This window comes from Oncorhynchus mykiss, chromosome 12, assembly GCF_057628025.1.
Source record: "Oncorhynchus mykiss isolate SJ-2025 chromosome 12, ASM5762802v1, whole genome shotgun sequence".
NCBI lineage: Eukaryota > Metazoa > Chordata > Actinopteri > Salmoniformes > Salmonidae > Oncorhynchus > Oncorhynchus mykiss.
Window position 1 is genome coordinate 44,646,839 of NC_143033.1, and position 21,380 is coordinate 44,668,218.

The 21,380-nt window shown below is 42.4% G+C and overlaps 1 protein-coding gene across 4 annotated transcripts in view; it reads left to right on the forward strand.

The window, feature by feature from the left end:
* vps11 (VPS11 core subunit of CORVET and HOPS complexes) overlaps positions 1-21,328 on the forward strand; it is a 23,789-nt gene extending 2,461 nt beyond the window's left edge. For 3 of the 4 annotated variants that reach the window (XM_090192541.1, XM_021623830.3, XM_021623831.3), the window contains exons 3-17: positions 252-400; positions 516-651; positions 759-922; positions 1,165-1,412; positions 1,720-1,921; positions 2,096-2,247; positions 3,548-3,734; positions 8,880-9,023; positions 9,423-9,626; positions 9,899-10,060; positions 10,299-10,432; positions 11,107-11,309; positions 12,455-12,626; positions 17,293-17,515; positions 19,516-21,328. In XM_090192541.1, the coding sequence (XP_090048667.1) occupies positions 252-400; positions 516-651; positions 759-922; positions 1,165-1,412; positions 1,720-1,921; positions 2,096-2,247; positions 3,548-3,734; positions 8,880-9,023; positions 9,423-9,626; positions 9,899-10,060; positions 10,299-10,432; positions 11,107-11,309; positions 12,455-12,626; positions 17,293-17,515; positions 19,516-19,683 (2,648 nt within the window). In that variant the 3' untranslated portion in view covers positions 19,684-21,328. Of the gene's footprint in view, positions 1-251; positions 401-515; positions 652-758; positions 923-1,164; positions 1,413-1,719; positions 1,922-2,095; positions 2,248-3,547; positions 3,735-6,091; positions 6,364-8,879; positions 9,024-9,422; positions 9,627-9,898; positions 10,061-10,298; positions 10,433-11,106; positions 11,310-12,454; positions 12,627-17,292; positions 17,516-19,515 lie in introns of those variants that run through there. The other variant, XR_016485086.1, reaches the window with a different exon arrangement.
* Positions 21,329-21,380: the final 52 nt, after the last annotated feature.

Genomic DNA, 21,380 nt, shown 5'->3' on the forward strand with positions numbered 1-21,380 from the left:
GCTCTTTGGATAGCTGCAAGTAAGGAAATTATTATTGCTATACATGCTAGTCATACGACGAAGGAGAGTACATATTTACATTGCTTGTATTCATTACACTTCTTATTCCTATGGCTAATTTATATACATGTTAAGAGTATTCGAACATGGCCCTGCCTTTGTAATTGTCTCCTCTATCCCTAACCATGCAAATTACCATTTGTCTCTCTTGATCTAAAATTATTATGCTTCCTTGAACCAGAATAAATTACATATGGACGGTCAGATCTGGTTTTTGACACGCTCCCTACAGTTGTCCTCCTTTCAGGCTTACAAGCTGAGAGTGACCCACCTGTACCAGCTCAAACAACACAGCATTTTGGTCACGGTTGGGCAGGATGAGCAAGGAATTAACCCCCTGGTAAGACATTTAGTAGGATATATTTAATACTGACTATCAAAAAACAGTATTTTAGTTTCCTTGGTAGTTGTTTGTGAACTGTTACTAGAAACCCAGCTGTGTTACTGTTTGCCAGGTGAAGGTATGGAATCCGGACAAGCGTGACAGCGGGAATCCTCTGTGTACCAGAATATTCCCAGCAATTCCTGGGAACAAACCAACAGAGGTGTCCTGCCTCAGTGTGCACGAGAACCTAAACTTTATGGCAATTGGTAAGTGGCAGTTCTTCAGTACTACCCATGTCACCTATAGTTGAGATTTGGTTTTGACATTTGTGTTTGCTCCCTGTTATAAATTGATAATACCCATGTCATTGCAGGCTTCACAGATGGCAGTGTGGTGTTGACAAAGGGTGACATAACCCGGGACAGGCACAGTAAAACCCTGACACTGCATGAGGGCACCTGTCCAATCACGGGCCTCGCTTTCCGTCAGCAGAGCAAAGTCACTCACTTATTTGTTGCCACTCTGGAAAAAGTCCATGTAAGTCATTTGAGCTTTTCAAATGTCACTGATAAGTGAAATCCATAGAAACAAGTTTAAGATCAATTCAGGTTATTCATGTACAATTCAATATTTGACAGTGTCATATTTTCAAGGAGGATTTGAATTGATAGATTTGAAATGGCATTGACCCCATGCCTGTCGCCATACTACTTTTCCCTTGGAGCATGAGCACTAACTAACTTCTGTTTCATTTGGTGTTGTTTCCACCCCATGACAAGTGCTACACTTTGTCGGTGAAGGAGTACCCTAAACTGGAACTGGACACACACGGCTGTGCGCTGCGTTGCTCTGCACTCACAGACCCCTCCCAGGACTCCCAGTTTATTGTCGCGGGGGATGAGTGTGTGTACCTTTACCAGCCTGATGAACGGGGACCCTGTTTCGCTTTCGATGGGCACAAGCTACTGGCCCACTGGCACCGGGGCTACCTCCTGCTGCTCACCAGGGACACCAAGTCTCCCAACAAGTAAGAACAACTCTCTGAGGGTGGCACAGCAGCCATTTCTATTGAACGGGTCCCCTAAGGTTCAAGGCCAGGGTATGAGTCCTTATAAAGGTCAAAGGTTAGCCAGGTGTCATTTCCTTTTTTTATTGAAATGAAACGCAAGTCATTTTATACTAAATCAATTTATGTTGACTGTAAGTAGAAAGAAAAAAACTGTACTTTTTTGTTGTTGTGAAGAACACCCCTTAAAGATTCAACCAAACATGCATATTTTTAGGTGATATATTATCTCCTATGACAATGTATTGAATACAAGTTCTCTACTCAGGTCTGAATTTGGGAGTAGAGAGACATCTCCTTCGGAGAAACAAATCTTGACAATCTACGACCTGGACAACAAGTTCATTGCCTACAGCGCTTCCTTTGATGACATCATCGACGTTCTGGCTGAATGGGGCTCCTTCTACATCCTGACTCGGGATGGAAAAATGTTTGTGCTGCAGGAGAAAGACACTCAGACCAAGCTAGAGGTTAGCCCAAAATACGCTGACTGACATCATGCCTTCTTTTCCCCTCCAATGTATTATGTTCAACTCAGCACCAGATTGAACTGTAAACTAGAAACTACAGGTTTCAGATCCCAAGTATTGTTTACTACCATTGTTCCCTTGAGCAAGGCACTTAACGCTTCAATCTGTCTTTAGATGCTCTTCAAGAAGAATCTGTTTGTGATGGCCATCAACCTGGCTAAGAGCCAGCACTTGGACAGTGACGGGCTGTCTGAGATTTTCAGGCAGTACGGTGACCACCTCTACGTGAAGGGGGACCACGATGGAGCCATCCAACAGTACATCCGGTATGATCTCATCCAGGGGTTGATGTATCTAACTTCAACTTCATAATACATAGATAATAATAATACTACATACAGTACCAGTACAAATTTTGGACACATTCAAGGGTTTTTCTTTATTTTTACTATTTTCTACATTTGATGTCTTCACTATTATTCTACGAACTATGAAATAACACATATGAAATTATGTAGTAACCAAAGAAGTGTTAAACAAATCCAAATATATTTGAGATTCTTCAAAGTAGGCACCCTTTGCCTTGATGACAGCTTTGCACACTCTTGGCATTCTTTCAACCAGCTTCATGAGGAATGCTTTTCCAACAGTCTTGAAGGAGTTCCCACATATGCTGAGCACTTGTTGGCTGCTTTTCCTTCACTCTGCGGTCCAACTCATCCCAAACCATCTCAATTGGGTTGAGGTCGGTGATTGTGGAGGCAAAGGTCATCTGATGCAGCACTCCATCACTCTACTTCTCTGTCAAATAGCCCTTACACAGCCTGGAGATGTGTTTTGGGTCATTGTCCTGTTGAAAAACATATGATAGTCCCACTAAGTGCAAACCAGGTGGGCTGGCGTATTGCTGTGGTAGCCATGCTGGTTAAGTTTGCCTTGAATTCTAAGTAAATCACTGACAGTGTCATCAGCAAAGCACCCCCACACCATCTCCTTAATGCTTCACGGTAGGGACCACACATGCAGAGATCATCCATTCACCTACTCTGCGTCTCACAAAGACCAGGTGTTTAGAACCAAAAATCTCAAATTTGGACTCATCAGGCCAAAGAACAGATTTCCACTGGTCTAATGTCCATTGCTTGTGTTTCTTGGCCCAGCAAGTCTCTTCTTATTGGTATCCCTTAGTAGTGGTTTCTTTGCAGCTATGTTTACGAACTTGGATGTACTGAAAGCTACCCACCCTCGTCTTATTCAATCAAGTCCTGTTAACATGATCAACAAGTTGCTTTTTTGCTAATCCTTAAGCATTTAGATTGTCAGTTGGATTCTTGGTGGGGATTTGTGAGAGGTCAGTGTTCCCACTACTGTTGTATAGGCAAGGTGGGCTCTCCCAACTCAATTGCTTTAAATCAAACATGTTGGTATCAGAGAAAAACAATGAAATGGAAAATCTACCGGTGTTTAATTAAAAGAGAAAATGGGTTTTGTGCTCCAACAATGGGAGTAGACTGGCTGCCTGAAGTAAACACTGAATGCAGACAGAAGGCAGCACCAAAAGCCTCTGCCGTTGTGTTCCATAAAATGTAAATTGAAAACGCAACCTTTTTCCACTTCCTCCCTCAGCACAATCAGGAAGCTGGAGCCTTCTTACGTAATCCGGAAGTTTCTGGATGCTCAGAGGATCCACAATTTGACGGCCTACCTCCAGGCCCTGCACCGGCAGTCGCTGGCCAATGCCGACCACACCACCCTGCTGCTCAACTGCTACACCAAGCTCAAGGACAGCTCTAAGCTTGAAGAGTTCATCAAGGTTAGCATTTAAACTGTAAGCCAAGGGTTAGTTAACGGTGTGTGCAGGGGAGTTAACTGTGTGTGCAGGCTTTCATTCCGGGGGTTCAGATAATCATGGTTCCGACTTAGAGGTCGACCGACTGATTTTTCACTAGCGATACCGATTATTGGAGGACCCCAAAAAAGCAGATACTGAATAATTGGACAATTTTTATATATATTTTTATATACATACATACATACATACATACATACATACATACATACATACAGTTGAAGTCGGAAGTTTACATACACTTATGTTGGAGTCATTAAAACTACTTTTTCAACCACTCCACAAATTTCTTGTTAACCAATTATAGTTTTGGCAAGTCTGTTGGAAAAATTACTAACAATTGTTTACTGACAGATCATTTCACTTATAATTCACTGTATCACAATTCCAGTGGGTCAGAAGTTTACATACACTACATACACTGATGTATTTCAAGGCCTACCTTCAAACTCAGTGCCTCTTTGCTTGACAACATGGGAAAATCTAAATAAATAAGCCAAGACCTCAGAAAAAAAATTGTAGACCTCCACAAGTCTGGTTCATGCTTGGGAGCAATTTCCAAATGCCTGAAGGTACCATGTCCATCTGTACAAACAATAGTACGCAAGTATAAACACCATGGGACCACGCAGCCGTCATACAGCTCAAGAAGGAGACGCGTTCTGTCTCCTAGAGATGAATGTACTTTGGTGCGAAAAGTGAAAATCAATCCCAGAACAACAGTAAAGGACCTTGTGACGATGCTGGAGGAAACCGATACAAAAGTTTCTATATCCACAGTAAACGAGTCCTATATTGACATAACCTGAAAGGCCGCTCAGCAAGGAAGAAGACACTGCTTCAAAACCAGCCAGACTATGGTTTGGAACTGCACATGGGGAAAAAGATTGTACTTTTTGGAGAAATGTCTGATGAAACAAAAATAGAACTGTTTGGCCATAAGGACCATTGTTATGTTTGGAGGAAAAAGGGTAATGCTTGCAAGCCGAAGAACATCATCCCAACCATGAAGCACGGGGGTGGCAGCATCATGTTGTTGGGGTGCTTTGCTGCAGGAGGGACTGGTGCGCTTCACAAAATGAGGTAGGAAAATTATAAGGCTATATTGAAGCAACATCTTGAGATCAGTCAGGAAGTTAAAAGCTTGGTCGCAAATGGGTCTTCCAAATGAACAATGACCCCAAGCATACTTCCAAAGCTGTGGCAAGATGGCTCAAGGACAACAAAGTCAAGGTATTGGAGTGGCCATCATAAGCCTTGATCTAAAATGGCCCCGGGAGAAATGGCAGCAGTTTTACAGGCGCCCAACTAATTGTGCTATTATGTGTTCGTGTTATTTTTAACTTATTTTGTACATAATATTTCTGCAACCTTATCTTAGGGCAAAAAAATACCTTCTGGATATCAGGACAGTGATCACTTACCTCAGATTAGACAAAGATTTTTTTCTTCAACAAGCAGGATGCACAGGACATTCTCACCCGACAAGGCCAACATCCCAGTTATTTGCAAGAGGAAGAGACGCAGGTACAGAGGACACAGAGCGGGATGCCTAGCAAGGATCTGCAGAAGGCGAGTGGGAAAGCTGCAGTTAATGTCAATATTACTCGCCAACGTGCAATCATTGGACAATAACGAATATCCTAAAAACGGGACATCAACTGTAATATCTTATGTTTCACAGAATTGTGGCTGAAGGATTAAATGGATATTCAGCTAGCGGGATATATGCTGCACCGGCAACATAGAACAGCAGGACGAGGGGGGGGGGGGGGGTCTGGAGGACGAGGGGGGCGGTCTGTGCATATTTGTAAATAACAGCTGGTGCACGAAATCTAAGGAAGTCTTTAGATTTTGCTCGCCTGAGGTAGAGTATCTTGTGATAAATAGCAGACCACACTACTTTCCTAGGGAGTTATCATCGCTGTTTATTTACCACCCCAGACGATGCTGGCACTTAAACCGCACTCAGTCAGCTGTATAAGGAAATAAGCAAACAGGAAACCACTCACCTAGTGGTGGCGGCTCTAGTGGCCAGAGACTTTAAATCAGTTCTAAGTTTCCCTGCATTATCTAATTTCCACCAACGTGTTAAATGTGTAACCAGAGGGGAGAAAACATTATAGATCACCTGTACTCTACACACAGGGACGTGTACAAAGCTGTCCCTCGCCCTCCGTTTGGAAAATCCAACCACAATTCTATCCTCCTGATTCCTGCTTTCATACAAAAATTAAAGCAGGAAGCACCAGTGACTCGATCTATAAAAAAGTGTTCAGATGAAGCAGATGCTTAACTACAGGACTGTTTTGCTATCACAGACTGGAACATGTTCCGGGATTCTTCCAATGGAATTAAGGAGTGCACCACATCAGTCACTGGCTTTATCAATAAGTGCATCGAGGACGTCGTCCCCACAGAGACCGTACGTACATACCCCAACCAGAAGCCATGGATTACAGGCAACATTCGCACTGAGCTAAAGGGTAGAGTTGCCAATTTGAAGGTGCGGTACTCTAACCCGGAAGCTTACAAGAAATCCTGCTATGCCCTGTGAGGAAAAAACATCAAACAGGCAAAGCATCAATACAGGGTAAGATTGAATCATACTACACCGGCTCCGACGCTCGTTTTATGTGGCAGGGCTTGCAAACTATTACAGACTACAAAAGGGAAGCACAGTCACGAGCTGCCCAATGACACACTCTCTGTTTATCATATATGCACAGTCACTTTAACTATACATTAATGTACATACTACCTCAATTGGCCCCACCAACCAGTGACCCTGCACATTTGGCTAACCGGGTTCTCTGCATTGTGTCCCACCACCCTCCAACCCCTCTTTTACGCTACCGCTACTCTCTGTTTATCATGTATGCATAGTCACTTTAACCATATCTACATGTACATACTACCTCAATCAGCCCGACTAACCGGTGCCTGTATGTAGCCTCGCTACTGTTATAGCCTCACTACTGTATATAGCCTCGCTACTGTTATTTTTCACTGTCTTTTTACTGTTGTTTTTTAGTTCTTACCTATTGTTCCTCATACCTTTTTTGCACTGTTGTTTAGAGCCTGTAAGTAAGAGTTTCACTGTTGTATTCGGCGCACATGACAAATAAACTTTGATTTGATCTCAATCCTAAAGAAATTTTGTGGGTAGAACTGAAAAAGCATGTGAAAGCAAGGCCTACCAACCTGACTCAGTCACACCAGCTCTGTCAGGAGGAGTGGGCCAAAATTCACCCAACTTATTGTGGGAAGCTTGTGGAAGGCTACCTGAAACGTTTGACCCAAGTTAAACAATTTAAAGGCAATGCTACCAAATACTAATTGGGAATGTGATGAAAGAAATATAAGCTGAAATATACGGGCCGTTTTAGTGGCACGGTATTGTCCTCAAAGCGAGCAAAGAAGTTGTTTAGTCTGTCTGGGAGAAAGACGTCCTGGTCCAAGACTGTAGACGTCTGGGAGCAAGACTGTAGACCCTGCCACATACCTCTCGTGTCTGAGCTGTTGAATTGTGACTCTACTTTGTCTCTATACTGACGCTTAGCTTGTTTGATTGCCTTGCGGAGGGAATAGCTGCACTGTTTGTATTCAATCATGTTTCCGGTCACCTTGCCCTGATTTAAAAGCAGTGATTTGCGCTTTCAGTTTTGCGCAAATGCTGCCATCAATCCACAGTTTCTGGTTTGGGAATGTTTTAATTGACGCTGTCTGTACGACATCGCCGATGCACTTGCTAATAAACCCGCTCACCGACTCAGCGTATTCGTCAAGGTTGTTCGCCGCAATGCGGAACATATCCCAGTCCACGTGATCGAAGCAGTCTTGAAGTGTGCAATTCGATTGGTCGGACTACCATTTGACGAATGGATGTTCTTATAGGCACTTTAGTTTTGCCAGTCTAATCTCGGGAGTCGATAGGCTTGAAATCATGAACAGCGCATTGCATCAAGCATTGCTAAGAGCTGCTGGCAAACACAGGAAAGTGCTGTTTGAATGAATGCTTACGAGCCTGCTGCCTACCACAGCTCAGTCAGACAGCTTTATTACACTGAAATGCTAGCCTTTGGTCATTAATATGGTCAATTCCGGAAACTATAATTTTCGAAAACAAAACGTTTATTCTTTCAGTGAAGTACAGAAACGTTACGTATTTTATCTAATGGATGGCAACCCCAAGTTTAATATTGCTGTTACATTGCACTACCTTCAATGTTTATGTCATAATTATGTAAAATTCTGGCAAATTAATTAGTCTTTGTTAGGAAGAAATGGTCTTCAGTTTTTAGCGGCCCAAACTGCTGCATATATCCTGTCTCTGCTTGCACTGAACGCAAGAGAAGTGACACAATTTCCCTAGTTAATATTGCCTGCTAACATTAATATCTTAACTAAATATACAGGTTTTAAAAAAATATATAGTTCTGTGTATTGATTTTAAGAAAGGCATTGATGTTTATGGTTAGGTACATTTGTGCAACGATTGTGCTTTTATTCCTGAATGCGCTTTTGTTAAATCATCACCCGTTTGGCGAAATTGAAGTAGGCTGTGATTCGATGAGAAATTAACAGGCACCGCATTGATTATATGCTACGCAGGACAAGCTACTTAACCTAGTAATATCATCAACCATTTGTTGTTAACTAGTGATTTATGTGAAGATTGTTTAAAAAAAAAAAGAAAAGTTTAATGCTAGTTAGCAACTTACCTTGCCTTCTTGCAGCCACAAGGTCCTTTTGATGCTGCATTCGCGTAACAGGTGGTCAGCCTGCCACGCAATCTCCTCGTGGATTGCCATGCCAATTAATATGTCGATCTCTAGTCCAGACTTAAGTCTGGGAGTAGTCAAAGCAGATGTTTTAGTGATGGCCTGGAACAAAAGCATACACACCGAGTAGCTTTCCAGGATCATAATCATTGACCTGAGAAGGATTCCAGGGTTCCAGAATACTATTTTGGATTAGAAAATGATGATAGAAAACCTATTGCTGTGTATGGATATGGACAAGGAATGGACAGATACTGTATGTATGACATCATGCACAGAAGGTCTCAACGCTCTGACATCTCCTTTCCCATTCAACCCCCTTCAGAGCAGCGAGAGCGAGGTCCACTTCGACGTGGAGATTGCAATCAAGGTGCTGCGCCAGGCAGGCTACCACAGTCACGCAGTCTTCCTGGCCGAGAGGCACCAGCACCACAAGTGGTACCTGAAGATCCAGCTCGAGGACCTGAAGGTGAAAGAGACTAGGAAGTAATAGTGGATGTAGTAGGGTTAAGATGAGCCGTCTGAGCTAGATAAATGGACACCGGGTCCCCCCTGCTTACATGGCCTAACTGCCAGATCTCTTAATTTTGTCCCTGATAAAATAAGATAGAAGAGCTTTGAGTCCGTTTCAGGCTGTTGGACAATGTTGAAATGCGCAGCAATGTCATTTGACTGTTTAGATTACTGAGTCAAAATCTACATTTAAGGATAGTTTAAATATTTATCACATTGAGGGAATAAACACATTTTACAATTGATGATTATAATTGGACAAAGAACCTCTAATAGCCTTGGGTAAAGTCTACCTGATTCGAACGAGCCTTTACTGAAATTCAAACCCCTTTGTTTCCCTCTATGTTCCATACAGAACTACCAGGAGGCTTTGCGTTACATTGGACGACTTCCTTTCGACCAGGCAGAGAGCAACATGAAACGCTACGGCAAGACCCTGATGCACCACGTCCCCGACGGCACCACACTGCTTCTCAAGGGCCTGTGTACCGACTACCAGCCCAGCCGGGATGCCATGGAAAGAGAGAGCCTGGACAGAGGCCCGGCGGTGGCCAAGAAGGTTAGCCGTTAGCGGTTAACCTTAACAGGCGGCCTCACCTCCCGGGCAGCTGAGCACATTAGTCCTAGCGTTACTAGTCTAGCAGCATTAGCACTTTGGACTTGAGATCCTTTCTCTAATTAAAGTGGCTTTATCAATTACGTGTAAGTAATACAGCTTATATTGATAAGGATGGTACTACTTCTAATGGTAATGATGATAAAATGCATGTATCATGGATAATAATGGTGGTAATAGTACCAGCACTCATTGTACTTAACTTTATCTCCCAGGCAAATTCAGAGGAGTTCATCTCTGTGTTTGCTAATAACCCACGGGAGCTAAGGGCCTTCCTGGAGCACATGATTGAGGTGGAGCCCTTCTCCTCTCAGGGGGTGTATGACACACTGCTAGAACTACGGCTGCAGGACTGGGCACATGAACAAGACTCTGAGGTGATGGGAACACAGACAATAATTTGTATGGAAAACTGCCACGTGTAGAATCAAACAACCTAAACTCACGTAGATATACATTCACCAAATGTTTCATATTAGATGACATACCTGCAGCCTAAATGATTTGTTATTACATTTTCTGAACAAACACCTTTCCTTACCTTTTTGTCTGGAGTATCAAATGTTTGGTTTTGTCTGGTCTTTCTGACTGTCCTCTTTCTATTTTGTCTGGCAGAGGAAGAAGGTCCTGCAGGGGGCAGCACTGTCCTTGCTGAGGAGCGACAACACCGTATTTGACAAGGCCCTCGTCCTGTGCCAGATGCACAACTTCAAAGAAGGGGTCCTGTACCTCTATGAGAAGGGCAAACTGTGAGTATTCCTGTCTCTAAACCTCTCCAGTCTGAAACGCATGATCCCAATTCCAATATTTCTGCTTCTCCCTGAAGTCTACACTCGTTCAATAGAAAATGACTGAAGTGAAAGTCACCAAGTGAAATACTGCTAGAGTAAAGGTATTTGGTTTTAAATATGCTTAAGTATCAAAAGTAAATGTAATTGCTAAAATATTCTTAAGTATTAAAAGTGCAAGTATAAATAATTTCAAATTCCTTTATATTAAGCAAACAAGACGGCACCATTTTCTTGTTTTTTTTTATATGCATGTACGTATAGCTATCAGTACACGCCAACATAATTTACAAACCAAGCATGTGTGTTTAATCAGTCTGCCAGATCAGAGGCAGTAGGGATGATCTCTTGATAAGTGCGTGAACTGGACAATTTTCCTGTAGACTAAGCATTCAAAATGCAATAAGTTATTTTGGGTGTCAGGGAAAATGTATGGAGTAAAAAGTAAGTTATTTTCTATAGGAATGTTGTAAAGTAAAAGTTGTCAAATACCCCCCAAAAAAACTTAAGTGGTACTTTAAAGTATTTTTACACAAGTACTTTACACCACTGAACTTCTTGGACTTTATTGGTGTACTGATATTGTCAATGATGTAATTTGATTGATTTAGTTGCTGATGTCCCTCTTTCTCTAGGTACCAGCAGATCATGCACTACCACATGCAGAATGAGGAGTATGGCAAAGTGGTGGAGGCCTGCAAGCGCTACGGCGACCAGGAAGTATGCTTGTGGGAGCAGGCGCTGGGATACTTTGCCCGCAAAGAGGAGGACTGCAAGGCCTACATCAGCCAAGTCCTGGAGCACATCGACCAGAACAACCTGATGCCTCCCCTATTGGGTGAGCGTGAGCCAGTGGCTATATTTGCAGTTTTTCTCTGTATCTCTCCTTCTCTATAGATGAAGACTCTGTGGCTTTCTGTAGAGATTTGCCTACTAATCACTGCCTGAATTATATCAGAGCTCACCAACTTAAAAGAAACTCAAACTTTCTTTGGGGTATTTTTCCTCCACTTCCTGTCATTGAATGTCTCACTGGCTAGAGTGTTCAGTTCTATTTTGACGTCACATGCGCACATCCATGATGAACTTTCCAGGTTAAGTGAACCTTAACCCGGAAGTGCCTTCAGAAAGTATTCACACCCCTCGACCTTTCCCACATTTTGTTGTTACAGCCTAAATTTAAAATGGGTTAAATTTAGATTTTGTCACTGGCATACATGCAATTCCTGAATTAATGTAAAAATGGAATTGTTCATTTTTGGGGGGGGAACAAATTCATTACAAATGAAAAGCTGAAGTGTCTTAAGTCGATAAGTATTCAACCCCTTTGTTAAGTCACATACGTTGCATGGACTGTGTGCAATAAGTGTTTTTCCAAATTTTTGAATGACTACCTCAACTCTATACCCTGTTTCTTACCAAAAAGACGGTGAATGTTCCTGAGTGGCAGAGTTAGTTTTGACGTAAATCTGCTTAAATCTATGGCAAGACTTAAAGGGTTGTCTAGCAATGATCAACAAGCAATTTGATAGACCTGGAAGAATTTTGAAAAGAGTAATGGGCAAATGTTCCCAATCCAGATGTGCAAAGCTCTTAGACTTACCCAGAAAGACTCACGGCTGTAATCGTTGCCAAAGGTGATTCTAACATGTATTGATTTGGGTGAAAATACTGATGTAAATTAGATATTTCTGTATTTAATTTTCAATAAATTAGCAAAAATGTCTAAAATGTGTTTACACTTTGTAATTTGTGTGTAGATGGATGAGGAACAAAAATATATTTAATCCATTTTGAATTCAGGCTGTAACACAACAAAATGTAGATCAAGTCTTTGGGGGTGTAAATACTTTCTGAAGGTACTGTATATGCTCATAGGAAAAGTACTTGCTGCATTATTATAGCAGAGTGGGATCATTTTATTGGGCACTGTTGCTAAGTTTGTGTGTGTGCACGCATGTCTATGCACGTGTTGGTCCACAGTGGTGCAGACGCTGGCACACAACTCCACAGCCACGCTGTCGGTCATCAAGGACTACCTGATCAACAAGCTGCAGAGGGAGAGCCAGCAGATTGAGGACGATGAGCGTAAGATCCGCCAGTACCGCGAGGAGACGGCCCACCTCCGCGCCGAGATCCAGGAACTCAGAAGCAGGTGAGGGACAGGACCATCCTAACCAAAGTCCAGTCCTAAAACAACACCTATCCCCTAGAGCTGGGTCTTGTTCACGAGTGGAGTTTCCTCCATGTTCCATCCATCCAGTTCATCTGACATGTATAAGGGGTGAGAAGTGTCTAAGAAACACAATCTCAATTTGTTTGGTGGCTGCACTTCGATGCAAATTGTTACTGTACAAGGCTCAACATAAACGCTTGCCCGGCGCATGTAAAACATTTTTTGGACAAGCAGATTATAGATTTAAGTTGTCTGAATGGACAAAAAGACACTCAAATCACAATGACAAACAATTAGGTTCCTCCAATCACAATTGAATCAAAGTGTCCTCTGAATGCGATGTGTTACGCACTGTCCTCCCAATCTCTGCAGAGTGCATCGGAGTAGAATTATTGTAGGCCTGCATTGACCTGCACGAGCGCAATTTTTTTTTTTTTAGACCAACGTGAGTTGATCATTGCTAGTTAGTGAGTTATTTGCCCAGTTATAGCACATTTTATGTCACACAGAAAACCCTGGAAAAGTCATGGTGTTTGTATCACCTGTGTGTGTGCGAGTGTGGGCCGTTGCCAGAGAAAGAGAGATTGCAGCAGCAGGTAAAATATTGGTATACAACAGACTAACTAGATAACCAGCCAAACTACACAATACGCTTTGAATTGGCTGTTTCGCTAGTTAACTATTTAGCTATTTACATATATTAATGTAATTGTCATGTCCGGTGTCCTAAAACTTTCCACCGGTACTCGTGTATAACTGAAAATGACCGATATGCAGTTGATAGGGGTGCACAGTTGATGAAACCAATGCTCCATACTCCGATTGTAAAACTGCAAATGGCCGACACGCAGTTGCTACGGGTGCACAGTCGATGAAACCAATGTTGCATACTCCGATTTGTAAAACTCTCTCAAGCCCTCAACTGTGTGTTGAAAATGTGTTCTGACATTGTTGGAAAGATGGCATTCTTCTCTATTCAATATGGGCCATTTACTTGTGCCAATGTAAAAAAAATATATTCTTAGAATAGCCTAATTGGCTTTCCAAGTGGCACAGCGGTCTAACGCTAAGAACACACCGACAGCGTCATTGCATGTTTGTACACCAGAATTACATTCATTTCCAATGAAACGCTGCGCTTGCCAAATCTCAAATCTCTTGCAGTATTGCAGAGGCAGTTGCAGTGCGTTCGGTGTGGTGCATACATTGGGTTTATCGAACGTATGCGTCAAACTGTATGCATAGACAGCTTAACAGAAATGGTAGAAGTTGAAAATAAAGGAGAGCCGCACACTAACAGCTCAGATGCAAAAAAATGTATTTCCAACTTTTCGACAGGCAAGCTGTCTTCATCAGGGTATAATCAAACACTGCAGGGTGACTCGTTTATATAGTGTCAAAATACACACACAGAGGTGTCTAATCATGGCCAAGTATGGCCTAATATCATTGGTTAATTCTCAAATATTAAAATGACATGCAAAGAACATACAAATGAATAGCATACGATCATAGAATCAATTTAGACTACATAAGCCTACAAACAATGGCAAAGTCACAATAATCACAAGAATGGCTTCAGATCAAAGTCAACGTTGAGACCGAAGGGAGCAAGGGTCTTTAAATTAACAAATGAACGTTTTAACAATAAGTTATCGAGGTCACCCCCTCTCCTAGGGAGGGTGACATGTTCGATGCCAATATAACGCAGAGACGATATCGAGTGGTTTGCTTCAAAAAAGTGGGTCGTAATTGGGTAAGTCGAGTTTTTGCACCTAATGGTGCTACAATGCTCTGAGATACGTACTTTTAATTTGCGCTTTGTTTTACCCACATCATTTTTACCACGAGCAAGTTATAAGATAAATAACTGCCTTGTGGAGAACGTAATAACACCTTTGATTGGGATCTGTTTCCCTGTTTGGGGATGTTTGAAGGACTACACTTGTAGTTTCCATCCAGTAGGGGCACAAATACACGTTGTGCAGGGATATCTTGGGGTGGTAAATCAGTGTACCAATTGGTCTCTGAGATTTCTGCCCCGTGAGAATACGACCAAGGGAAGGTCAGTCTCGGTAATGTGTTTTCTATCATCAGATTTAAGAATGTGCCAGTGTTTGAACAATTCCCTTAATTTGTTCAGAGCACTTTGAATAGCGGGTAGTTAGAACCCAAGAATACTTTATTACGAGACTGACCTTGAAAAAGGTCATGTTTTGAGTTTTCTCAGTGGCAGTATTAATCTGATAATTTTTGTACCCCCTCTCCTTGAATTGTCTTTGCGTCTCAGCTTTGTTTTTGTTTTTTGCAAATTCTTTTGATTCGACAGAATTGGCTGTAAGGCAAACTATTTTTCAAGGGAAGTGGGTGACAACTGTCAGCCCGTGACAAACTATTACGATCAGTAGGCTTCCTGGAAAGATCAGTGTATGGAACATTATTTATTTATTTATTTATTTATTTATTTATTTATTTATTATTTTCACACAAGATCAGAAGATCAAGAAAACTGATTTGATGTGTATCAGATTGCATTGTAAATCTCAAATTGAATGTTGAACTTTTGTTGCATACATATCCAGATGACGATGCATACTATTTTGCGCAGTGACACTGTCTGTGTGTTCAAAGTGTAAGGCAGCTTGAGGCGTCACTACAGCCCCAGGTTCAATCCCAGGCTGTATCACAGCCGGCCGTGACCGGGAGACCAATGAGGTGGTGCACAATTTGCCCAGCGTCGTCTGGGTTAAGGGAGGGTTTGGCCGGCTGGGATTTCCTTGTCCCGTCGTGCTGTAGCAACTCCTTGTTGCGGGCCAGGCGCCTGCAAGCTGACTTCGGTCGCCAGTTGGACAGTGTTTCCTCCGACACATTGGTGTAGCTGGCTTCCGGGTTAAGCTAGCAGTGCGGCTTGGCAGGGTTGTGTTTCGGACGAAGCATTGCTCTCGACCTTTGTCTCTCCCGATTTACGTAGGGGAGTTGCAGTGATAGGACAAAACTCTAACTACCAATTTCATATCCCGAAATTGGGAGAAAAAGGGGTAAAAAGTACCTAAAAGAACTGACAAGTAACTCCTATGCTGTCAAGGTCTCCCCTGAAAACGTAATATTCTAGCCGTGTAAATATACTGAACAAAAATATAAATACAACAATTTCAATGTTTTTACAAAGTTACAGTTTTTTATATATATATATATATATATGAAAATAAGTCAATTGAAATATATTAATTAGGCTCTAATCTATGGATTTCACATGACTGGGAAGGGGTGCAGCTATTGGTGGACCTGTGAGGGCATGTGCCTAGATCCCCAGTGGGTGGGGAGCCAGGCACATGCCCTCCCAGTTCCAGCCAATCAGAATTATTTTTCCTGACCAAAAAGGATTTATTACAGCCAGAAATGCTTCTCAGTTTCATCAGCTCTCCGGGTGGCTGGTCTCATCACGCAGGTGAAGCAGCTGGATGTGGAGGTCCTGGGCTGAAGTTGTTACCTGTGGACTGTGGTTGTGAGTCCGGTTGGACGTACTGACATATTTGATAAAACAATGTGGAGGCAGCTTATGGTAAAGAAATGAACATTCAATTATCTGGCAACAGCTCTGGTGGACTTTTCTGCAGTCAACATGCCAATTGCACGCTCCCTCAACTTAAGACATCTGTGGCATTGTGTTGTGTGACAACTACTCATTTTAGAGTGGTATTTTATTGTCCCCAGCACAAGCCGCACCTGAGTATTGATCATACTGTTTAATCAGCTTCTTGATATACCACACCTGTCAGGTGGGTGGATTATCTTGGCAAAGGAGAAATGCTCACTAACAGGGATGTAAACAAATTTGTGCACTATTTGAGAGAAATAAGCTTTTTGTGCATATGGAAAATGTCTGATCTTTTACTTCAGTTCATGAAACATGGGACTAACACTATTCATTCATATTTTTTTCTTAGTTAGCTACTTGGCTTTGAAGTCGCCCACCTTAGCCATTTGATCCCTGGTTCAGTAAATGAGGGAATTACTTTATAAAGACAAACAGTATTTGGTTATAATTGTAATGTTGCAAGGTGTATTGTTGGCCGGATGGATTGTTGGCCGGATGTGCAGGATTTTGCTCCAGCCCTGCTCTAACACACCAGATTGTACAAAAAAATCAGCTGCTCAACAGGACCTTGATAAGCTGACTCGGGTATGTTTGAGCAGGGTTGGATCAAAGTCCTGCACACCTAGTAGCGCTTCAGATGGAGGGTTATATATAGTAGCCTATCAGTGCAGTATTTTACTTCATGGAGGGTTAAGTGCCTTGCTCAAGACCACACTGGCAGGTGATATAATACATGGGATCAGATACCAGCAGCTTTCTATTGTCAATACCAGTAATTTTAATAATTATTTTTATTTTGTGAAGTGGTTCCTTGCATTAAACAACACAATTTTGTCACCTTTTTGGCCCATGGTCTTACAGACCTTTTTTGGGGGGGAACAAGTGACTTGAGCTTTCGGACAAGTAAAACATGTGTCCTACTTGTCCAAAGAACAAATGGCTAAAGAAAAGTTAATGTCAAGCCCTGCTGTATTTTGAATGCTTGATTTGAACTCATGAAGACCATTACATGAAACTGTACTAATTTTTATTTTTTCTCTCTCACAGCGCAAAGATTTTCCAGAAGACCAAGTGCAGCATGTGCAACAGCCCCCTCGAGCTGCCCTCTGTTCACTTCCTGTGCAGTCACTCCTTCCACCAGCACTGCTTTGAGAGCTACGCCGAGAGTGAGGCCGAATGTCCCACATGCACACCGGAAAACCGGAAGGTCATGGACATGCTGCGGGCCCAGGACCAGAAACGAGACCTGCACGACCACTTCACCAGACAGGTGACACACACTGACAGCCCTAGTCACTCCACTTTCATCTTTGTGTGTTTGTTGAGCTGCCCAGTGACACGAGCCTAGCAGATGAGCTAAACTTCTTCTATGCTCACTTAGAGGCAAATAACACTGAAACAGGCATGAGAGCACCAGCTGTTCCGGAAGACTGTGTGATCACTCTCTCCGCAGCCGATGTGAGTAAGGCCTTTAAACAGGTCAACATTCACAAGGCTGCAGGACCAGATGGATTACCAGGACGTATACTGCGAGCATGCACTGACCAACTGGCAAGTGTCTTCACGGACATGTTCAACCTCTCCTTGTCTGAGTCTGTAGTACCAGTACATGTTTTAAGCAGACCAACATAGTGCCTGTGCCCAAGAACACTAAGGTAACCTGCCTAAACGACTACCGACCCGTAGCACTCACGTCTGTAGCCATGAATTGCTTGCGACACTCATCAATAAGTTAAGGACCCTGGGACCAAACGCCTCCCTCTGCAACTGGATCCTAGACTTCCTGACGGGCTGCCCCCAGGTAGTAAGGGTTGGTAACAACACATCCACCATGCTGATCCTCAAAACAGGGGCCCCTCAGGGGTGCAGTCCCCTCCTGTACTCCCTATTCACTCATGACTGCACGGCCAGGCACAACTCCAACACCATCATTAAGTTTGCTGATGACACAACAGTGGTAGGACTGATCACCGACTGATCACCGACAACGACGAGACAGCCTATTGGTAGGAGGCCTGGTCGGGTGGTGCCAGGACAACAACCTCTCCCTCAACGTGATCAAGACAAAGGAGATGATTGTGGACAACAGGAAAAGGCGGACCGAGCACACCCATTCTCATCGACGAGGTTGCAGTGGAGTAGGTTGAGAGCTTCAAGTTCATTGGTGTCCACATCACCAACAAACTAACATGGTTCAAGCACACCAAGACAGTCGTGAAGAGGGCACGACAAAACCTATTCCCTCTCAGGAGACTGAAAAGATTTGGCATGGGTCCTCAGATCCTCAAAAGGTTCTACAGCTACACCATCGAGAGCATCCTGACTGGTGCATCACTGCCTGATATGGCAACTGCTCGGCCTCTGACCGCAAAGCACTACAGAGGGTAGTTTCTAACAGCCCAGTACATCACTGGGGCCAAGCTTCCTGCCATCTAGGACCTCTATACCAGGCGGTATCAGAGAAAGGCCATAAAAATTGTCAGACTCCAGCCACCCTAGTCATAGACTGTTCTCTCTTCTACCGCACGGCAAACGGTACAGGAGCGCCAAGTCTAGGTCCAAGAGGCTTCTAAACAGCTTCTACCCCCAAGCCATAAGACTCCTGAACATCTAATCAAATGGCTACCCAGACTATTTGCATCCCCCCCCTCTTTTACACCGCTACTACTCTCTGTTATCATCTATGCATAGTCACTGTAATAACTCTACCTACATGTACATACTACCTCAACTAACTGGTGCCCCCGCACCGTACCCCCCTGTATATAGTCTCGCTATTGTAATTTTACTTCTGCTCTTTAATTACTTGTTACTTTTATTTATTTTTCTTATCTGTATTTGTTTAAACTGCATTGTTGGTTAGGGACTCGTAAGTATGCATTTCAATGTAAGGTCTACACCTGTTTTATTCGGCGCATGTGACTAATAACATTTGATTTGATATTTTGTGGTAACTGCTGAGGGGGTGACTAAAGTGAAAATACCCTCTTTGCTTGTCTTTTGTTCTCTCTCGCTCCCTCTTGTGTTCAAGTATGTTTTATTGGCACATGACTTGAAACTACAACAAAGTTTTATATACTGTAGTAGTCAATAGTCATTCAATAAGATGTAGTAATAGTGCAACACTTAATCTATCAAGTCCAAAGATCAATATAAAGTTCACTACTATAAGAGGAAAGTAAATTTAACACAATATCATATATTTTTTTCAGAACTGATGTGTACACTATCATTTCTTTATCCTGGCTCACTTATTTCTATGCATTTCAGCTGCGGTGCTCCAATGATGGTTTCTCCGTGGTGGCGGACTACTTTGGCCGTGGGGTGTTCAACAAGCTGACCCTGGTCACTGACCCGCCGGGGAGCAAGGTGGGGGTGGGAAGCCTGGAGGCAGACCTGCAGAGGGACCTACTCATCCACACCAAGAGGAACACTTGAGGGCCACAAGTCACAATGGATACAACAGCTTGCAACTGTACACTATTACCCTTTTCACACTATCATGCTGACCCAAACCAAGCTGGGCTGGCTCTGATATTTTATTTTCAGATTGTCCTTTTTAGCACAGTTGGTTTGTGTGGCTCGGCTTGGTTCAACTCCATTGTGTGAAAAGCCCTTAGGTTCTGTGTTTTGCTGTCTGCTGCTCAAGCTAAGAATAAACTACTATACCCAGCTGCAATGGGGTCCCTGACCCATCGTGCTTTGTTCTGTAGTACGATGCCACAATATTTAGTCAAGATGAATCAGTCATGCTCCTGTCGCAACACCAGTAAGAGATGTGTTGATAGTTTCTGTTTCTGATGCATGTTACTTAACACGTCTGTGCATCTGGGTTGTGTTTATTAGGTGAAATTAACGGAAAACGTTTTTGCAACGTGCAATGAATATGAGCATTACTTATTGTACAGGTAGTTGCTGTTTTCTTCAATTTGGCACCTAATAAACAACCCTGGTCCAAGCACAGAGGTTCAGAATGAAGGGTGGTTGGGTGGATTTTGTTTTTATGCACTTGATTTATGTGCATTGTGTAATGTCTTTGAGCACTCTGTTAGAATTTGTATTTTTTAAAAGAAGACTATCTCTTGAAATGTGGCTTATTGATACTGGGAGTGTACAGATGCATATTATTCCTTGTTGTGCCTTCTTGAAATGCTGTGTGCATGTATTTTTTCCATATGGGATGTCATGCCATCTCATATTTGGATTTTATACCATGGCCTTGTTGAATACTCGTTTCTGATTGGCTTGAAGGGCATTCTCAAGCGTGCATTATTTCCCTATGAAGCACGGTATATCAGCATGTAAAATTAAATCGCTGTAGTTCATGCTTACATGTTTTGTTTGAGCTGTTTTTGAAACCAAAAGTCGAATTGAAAACATTGTTGAATTTGATGTTCATAATAGCAAGCTAGGACTGATGGTTTGGTTAGCTAAACTAACATGTGTCTGTTTGGTTACCATAGAAACTACTGTGGCTATCTAGTAAACTTACTAGGTACTTCAGTGGATGTTGAACACATTTCTACTAACACATTTCTAGTGGAAACTATGTTAAATTATAGCCATGGTTTAAAATTGATAATCAACTCTGGGCTCTATGCATTCTCTGTAAAATATTGCAACGCCATGGATGGTCAGCTAGGGCATAGTGGAACACACCTTACATGTCGTTCATTATCTTCCATAGAACACATAGCCCCTCGTTAATTATCCCTTACTTATATAAATGTAGTCCATCTCACACTTCACTTTTTAAAGTCTGAATTTGGCCAACCCCAAACATCATTAATGTCTTTAATACACTTCTCTTCAAGGTGACTGCCAGAAATGTGCATGTTGTGGCTGGTGAAACATTTTGCCTAGATAGTGTGGTATCAACCAGTGATTCTGCAATGTCTTTGTATCAATCCAGTAATGTTGTATATAGATTTGACCTGCACATTACCTGAATAATGAATGAACTAGCTACATGTCATATGCTTAGAATTCTAGTTCTATGCATTAGCATACTTGAAATGTGTCACATAAATGATCTTGTTTAAAAAATGTTTGCTTATCTAAATAAATGTGCACAGATATTCAAGTCAATGGTCTGTGTAATCATTGTGTGACCGTTTGTTTTATTAACCAATGTA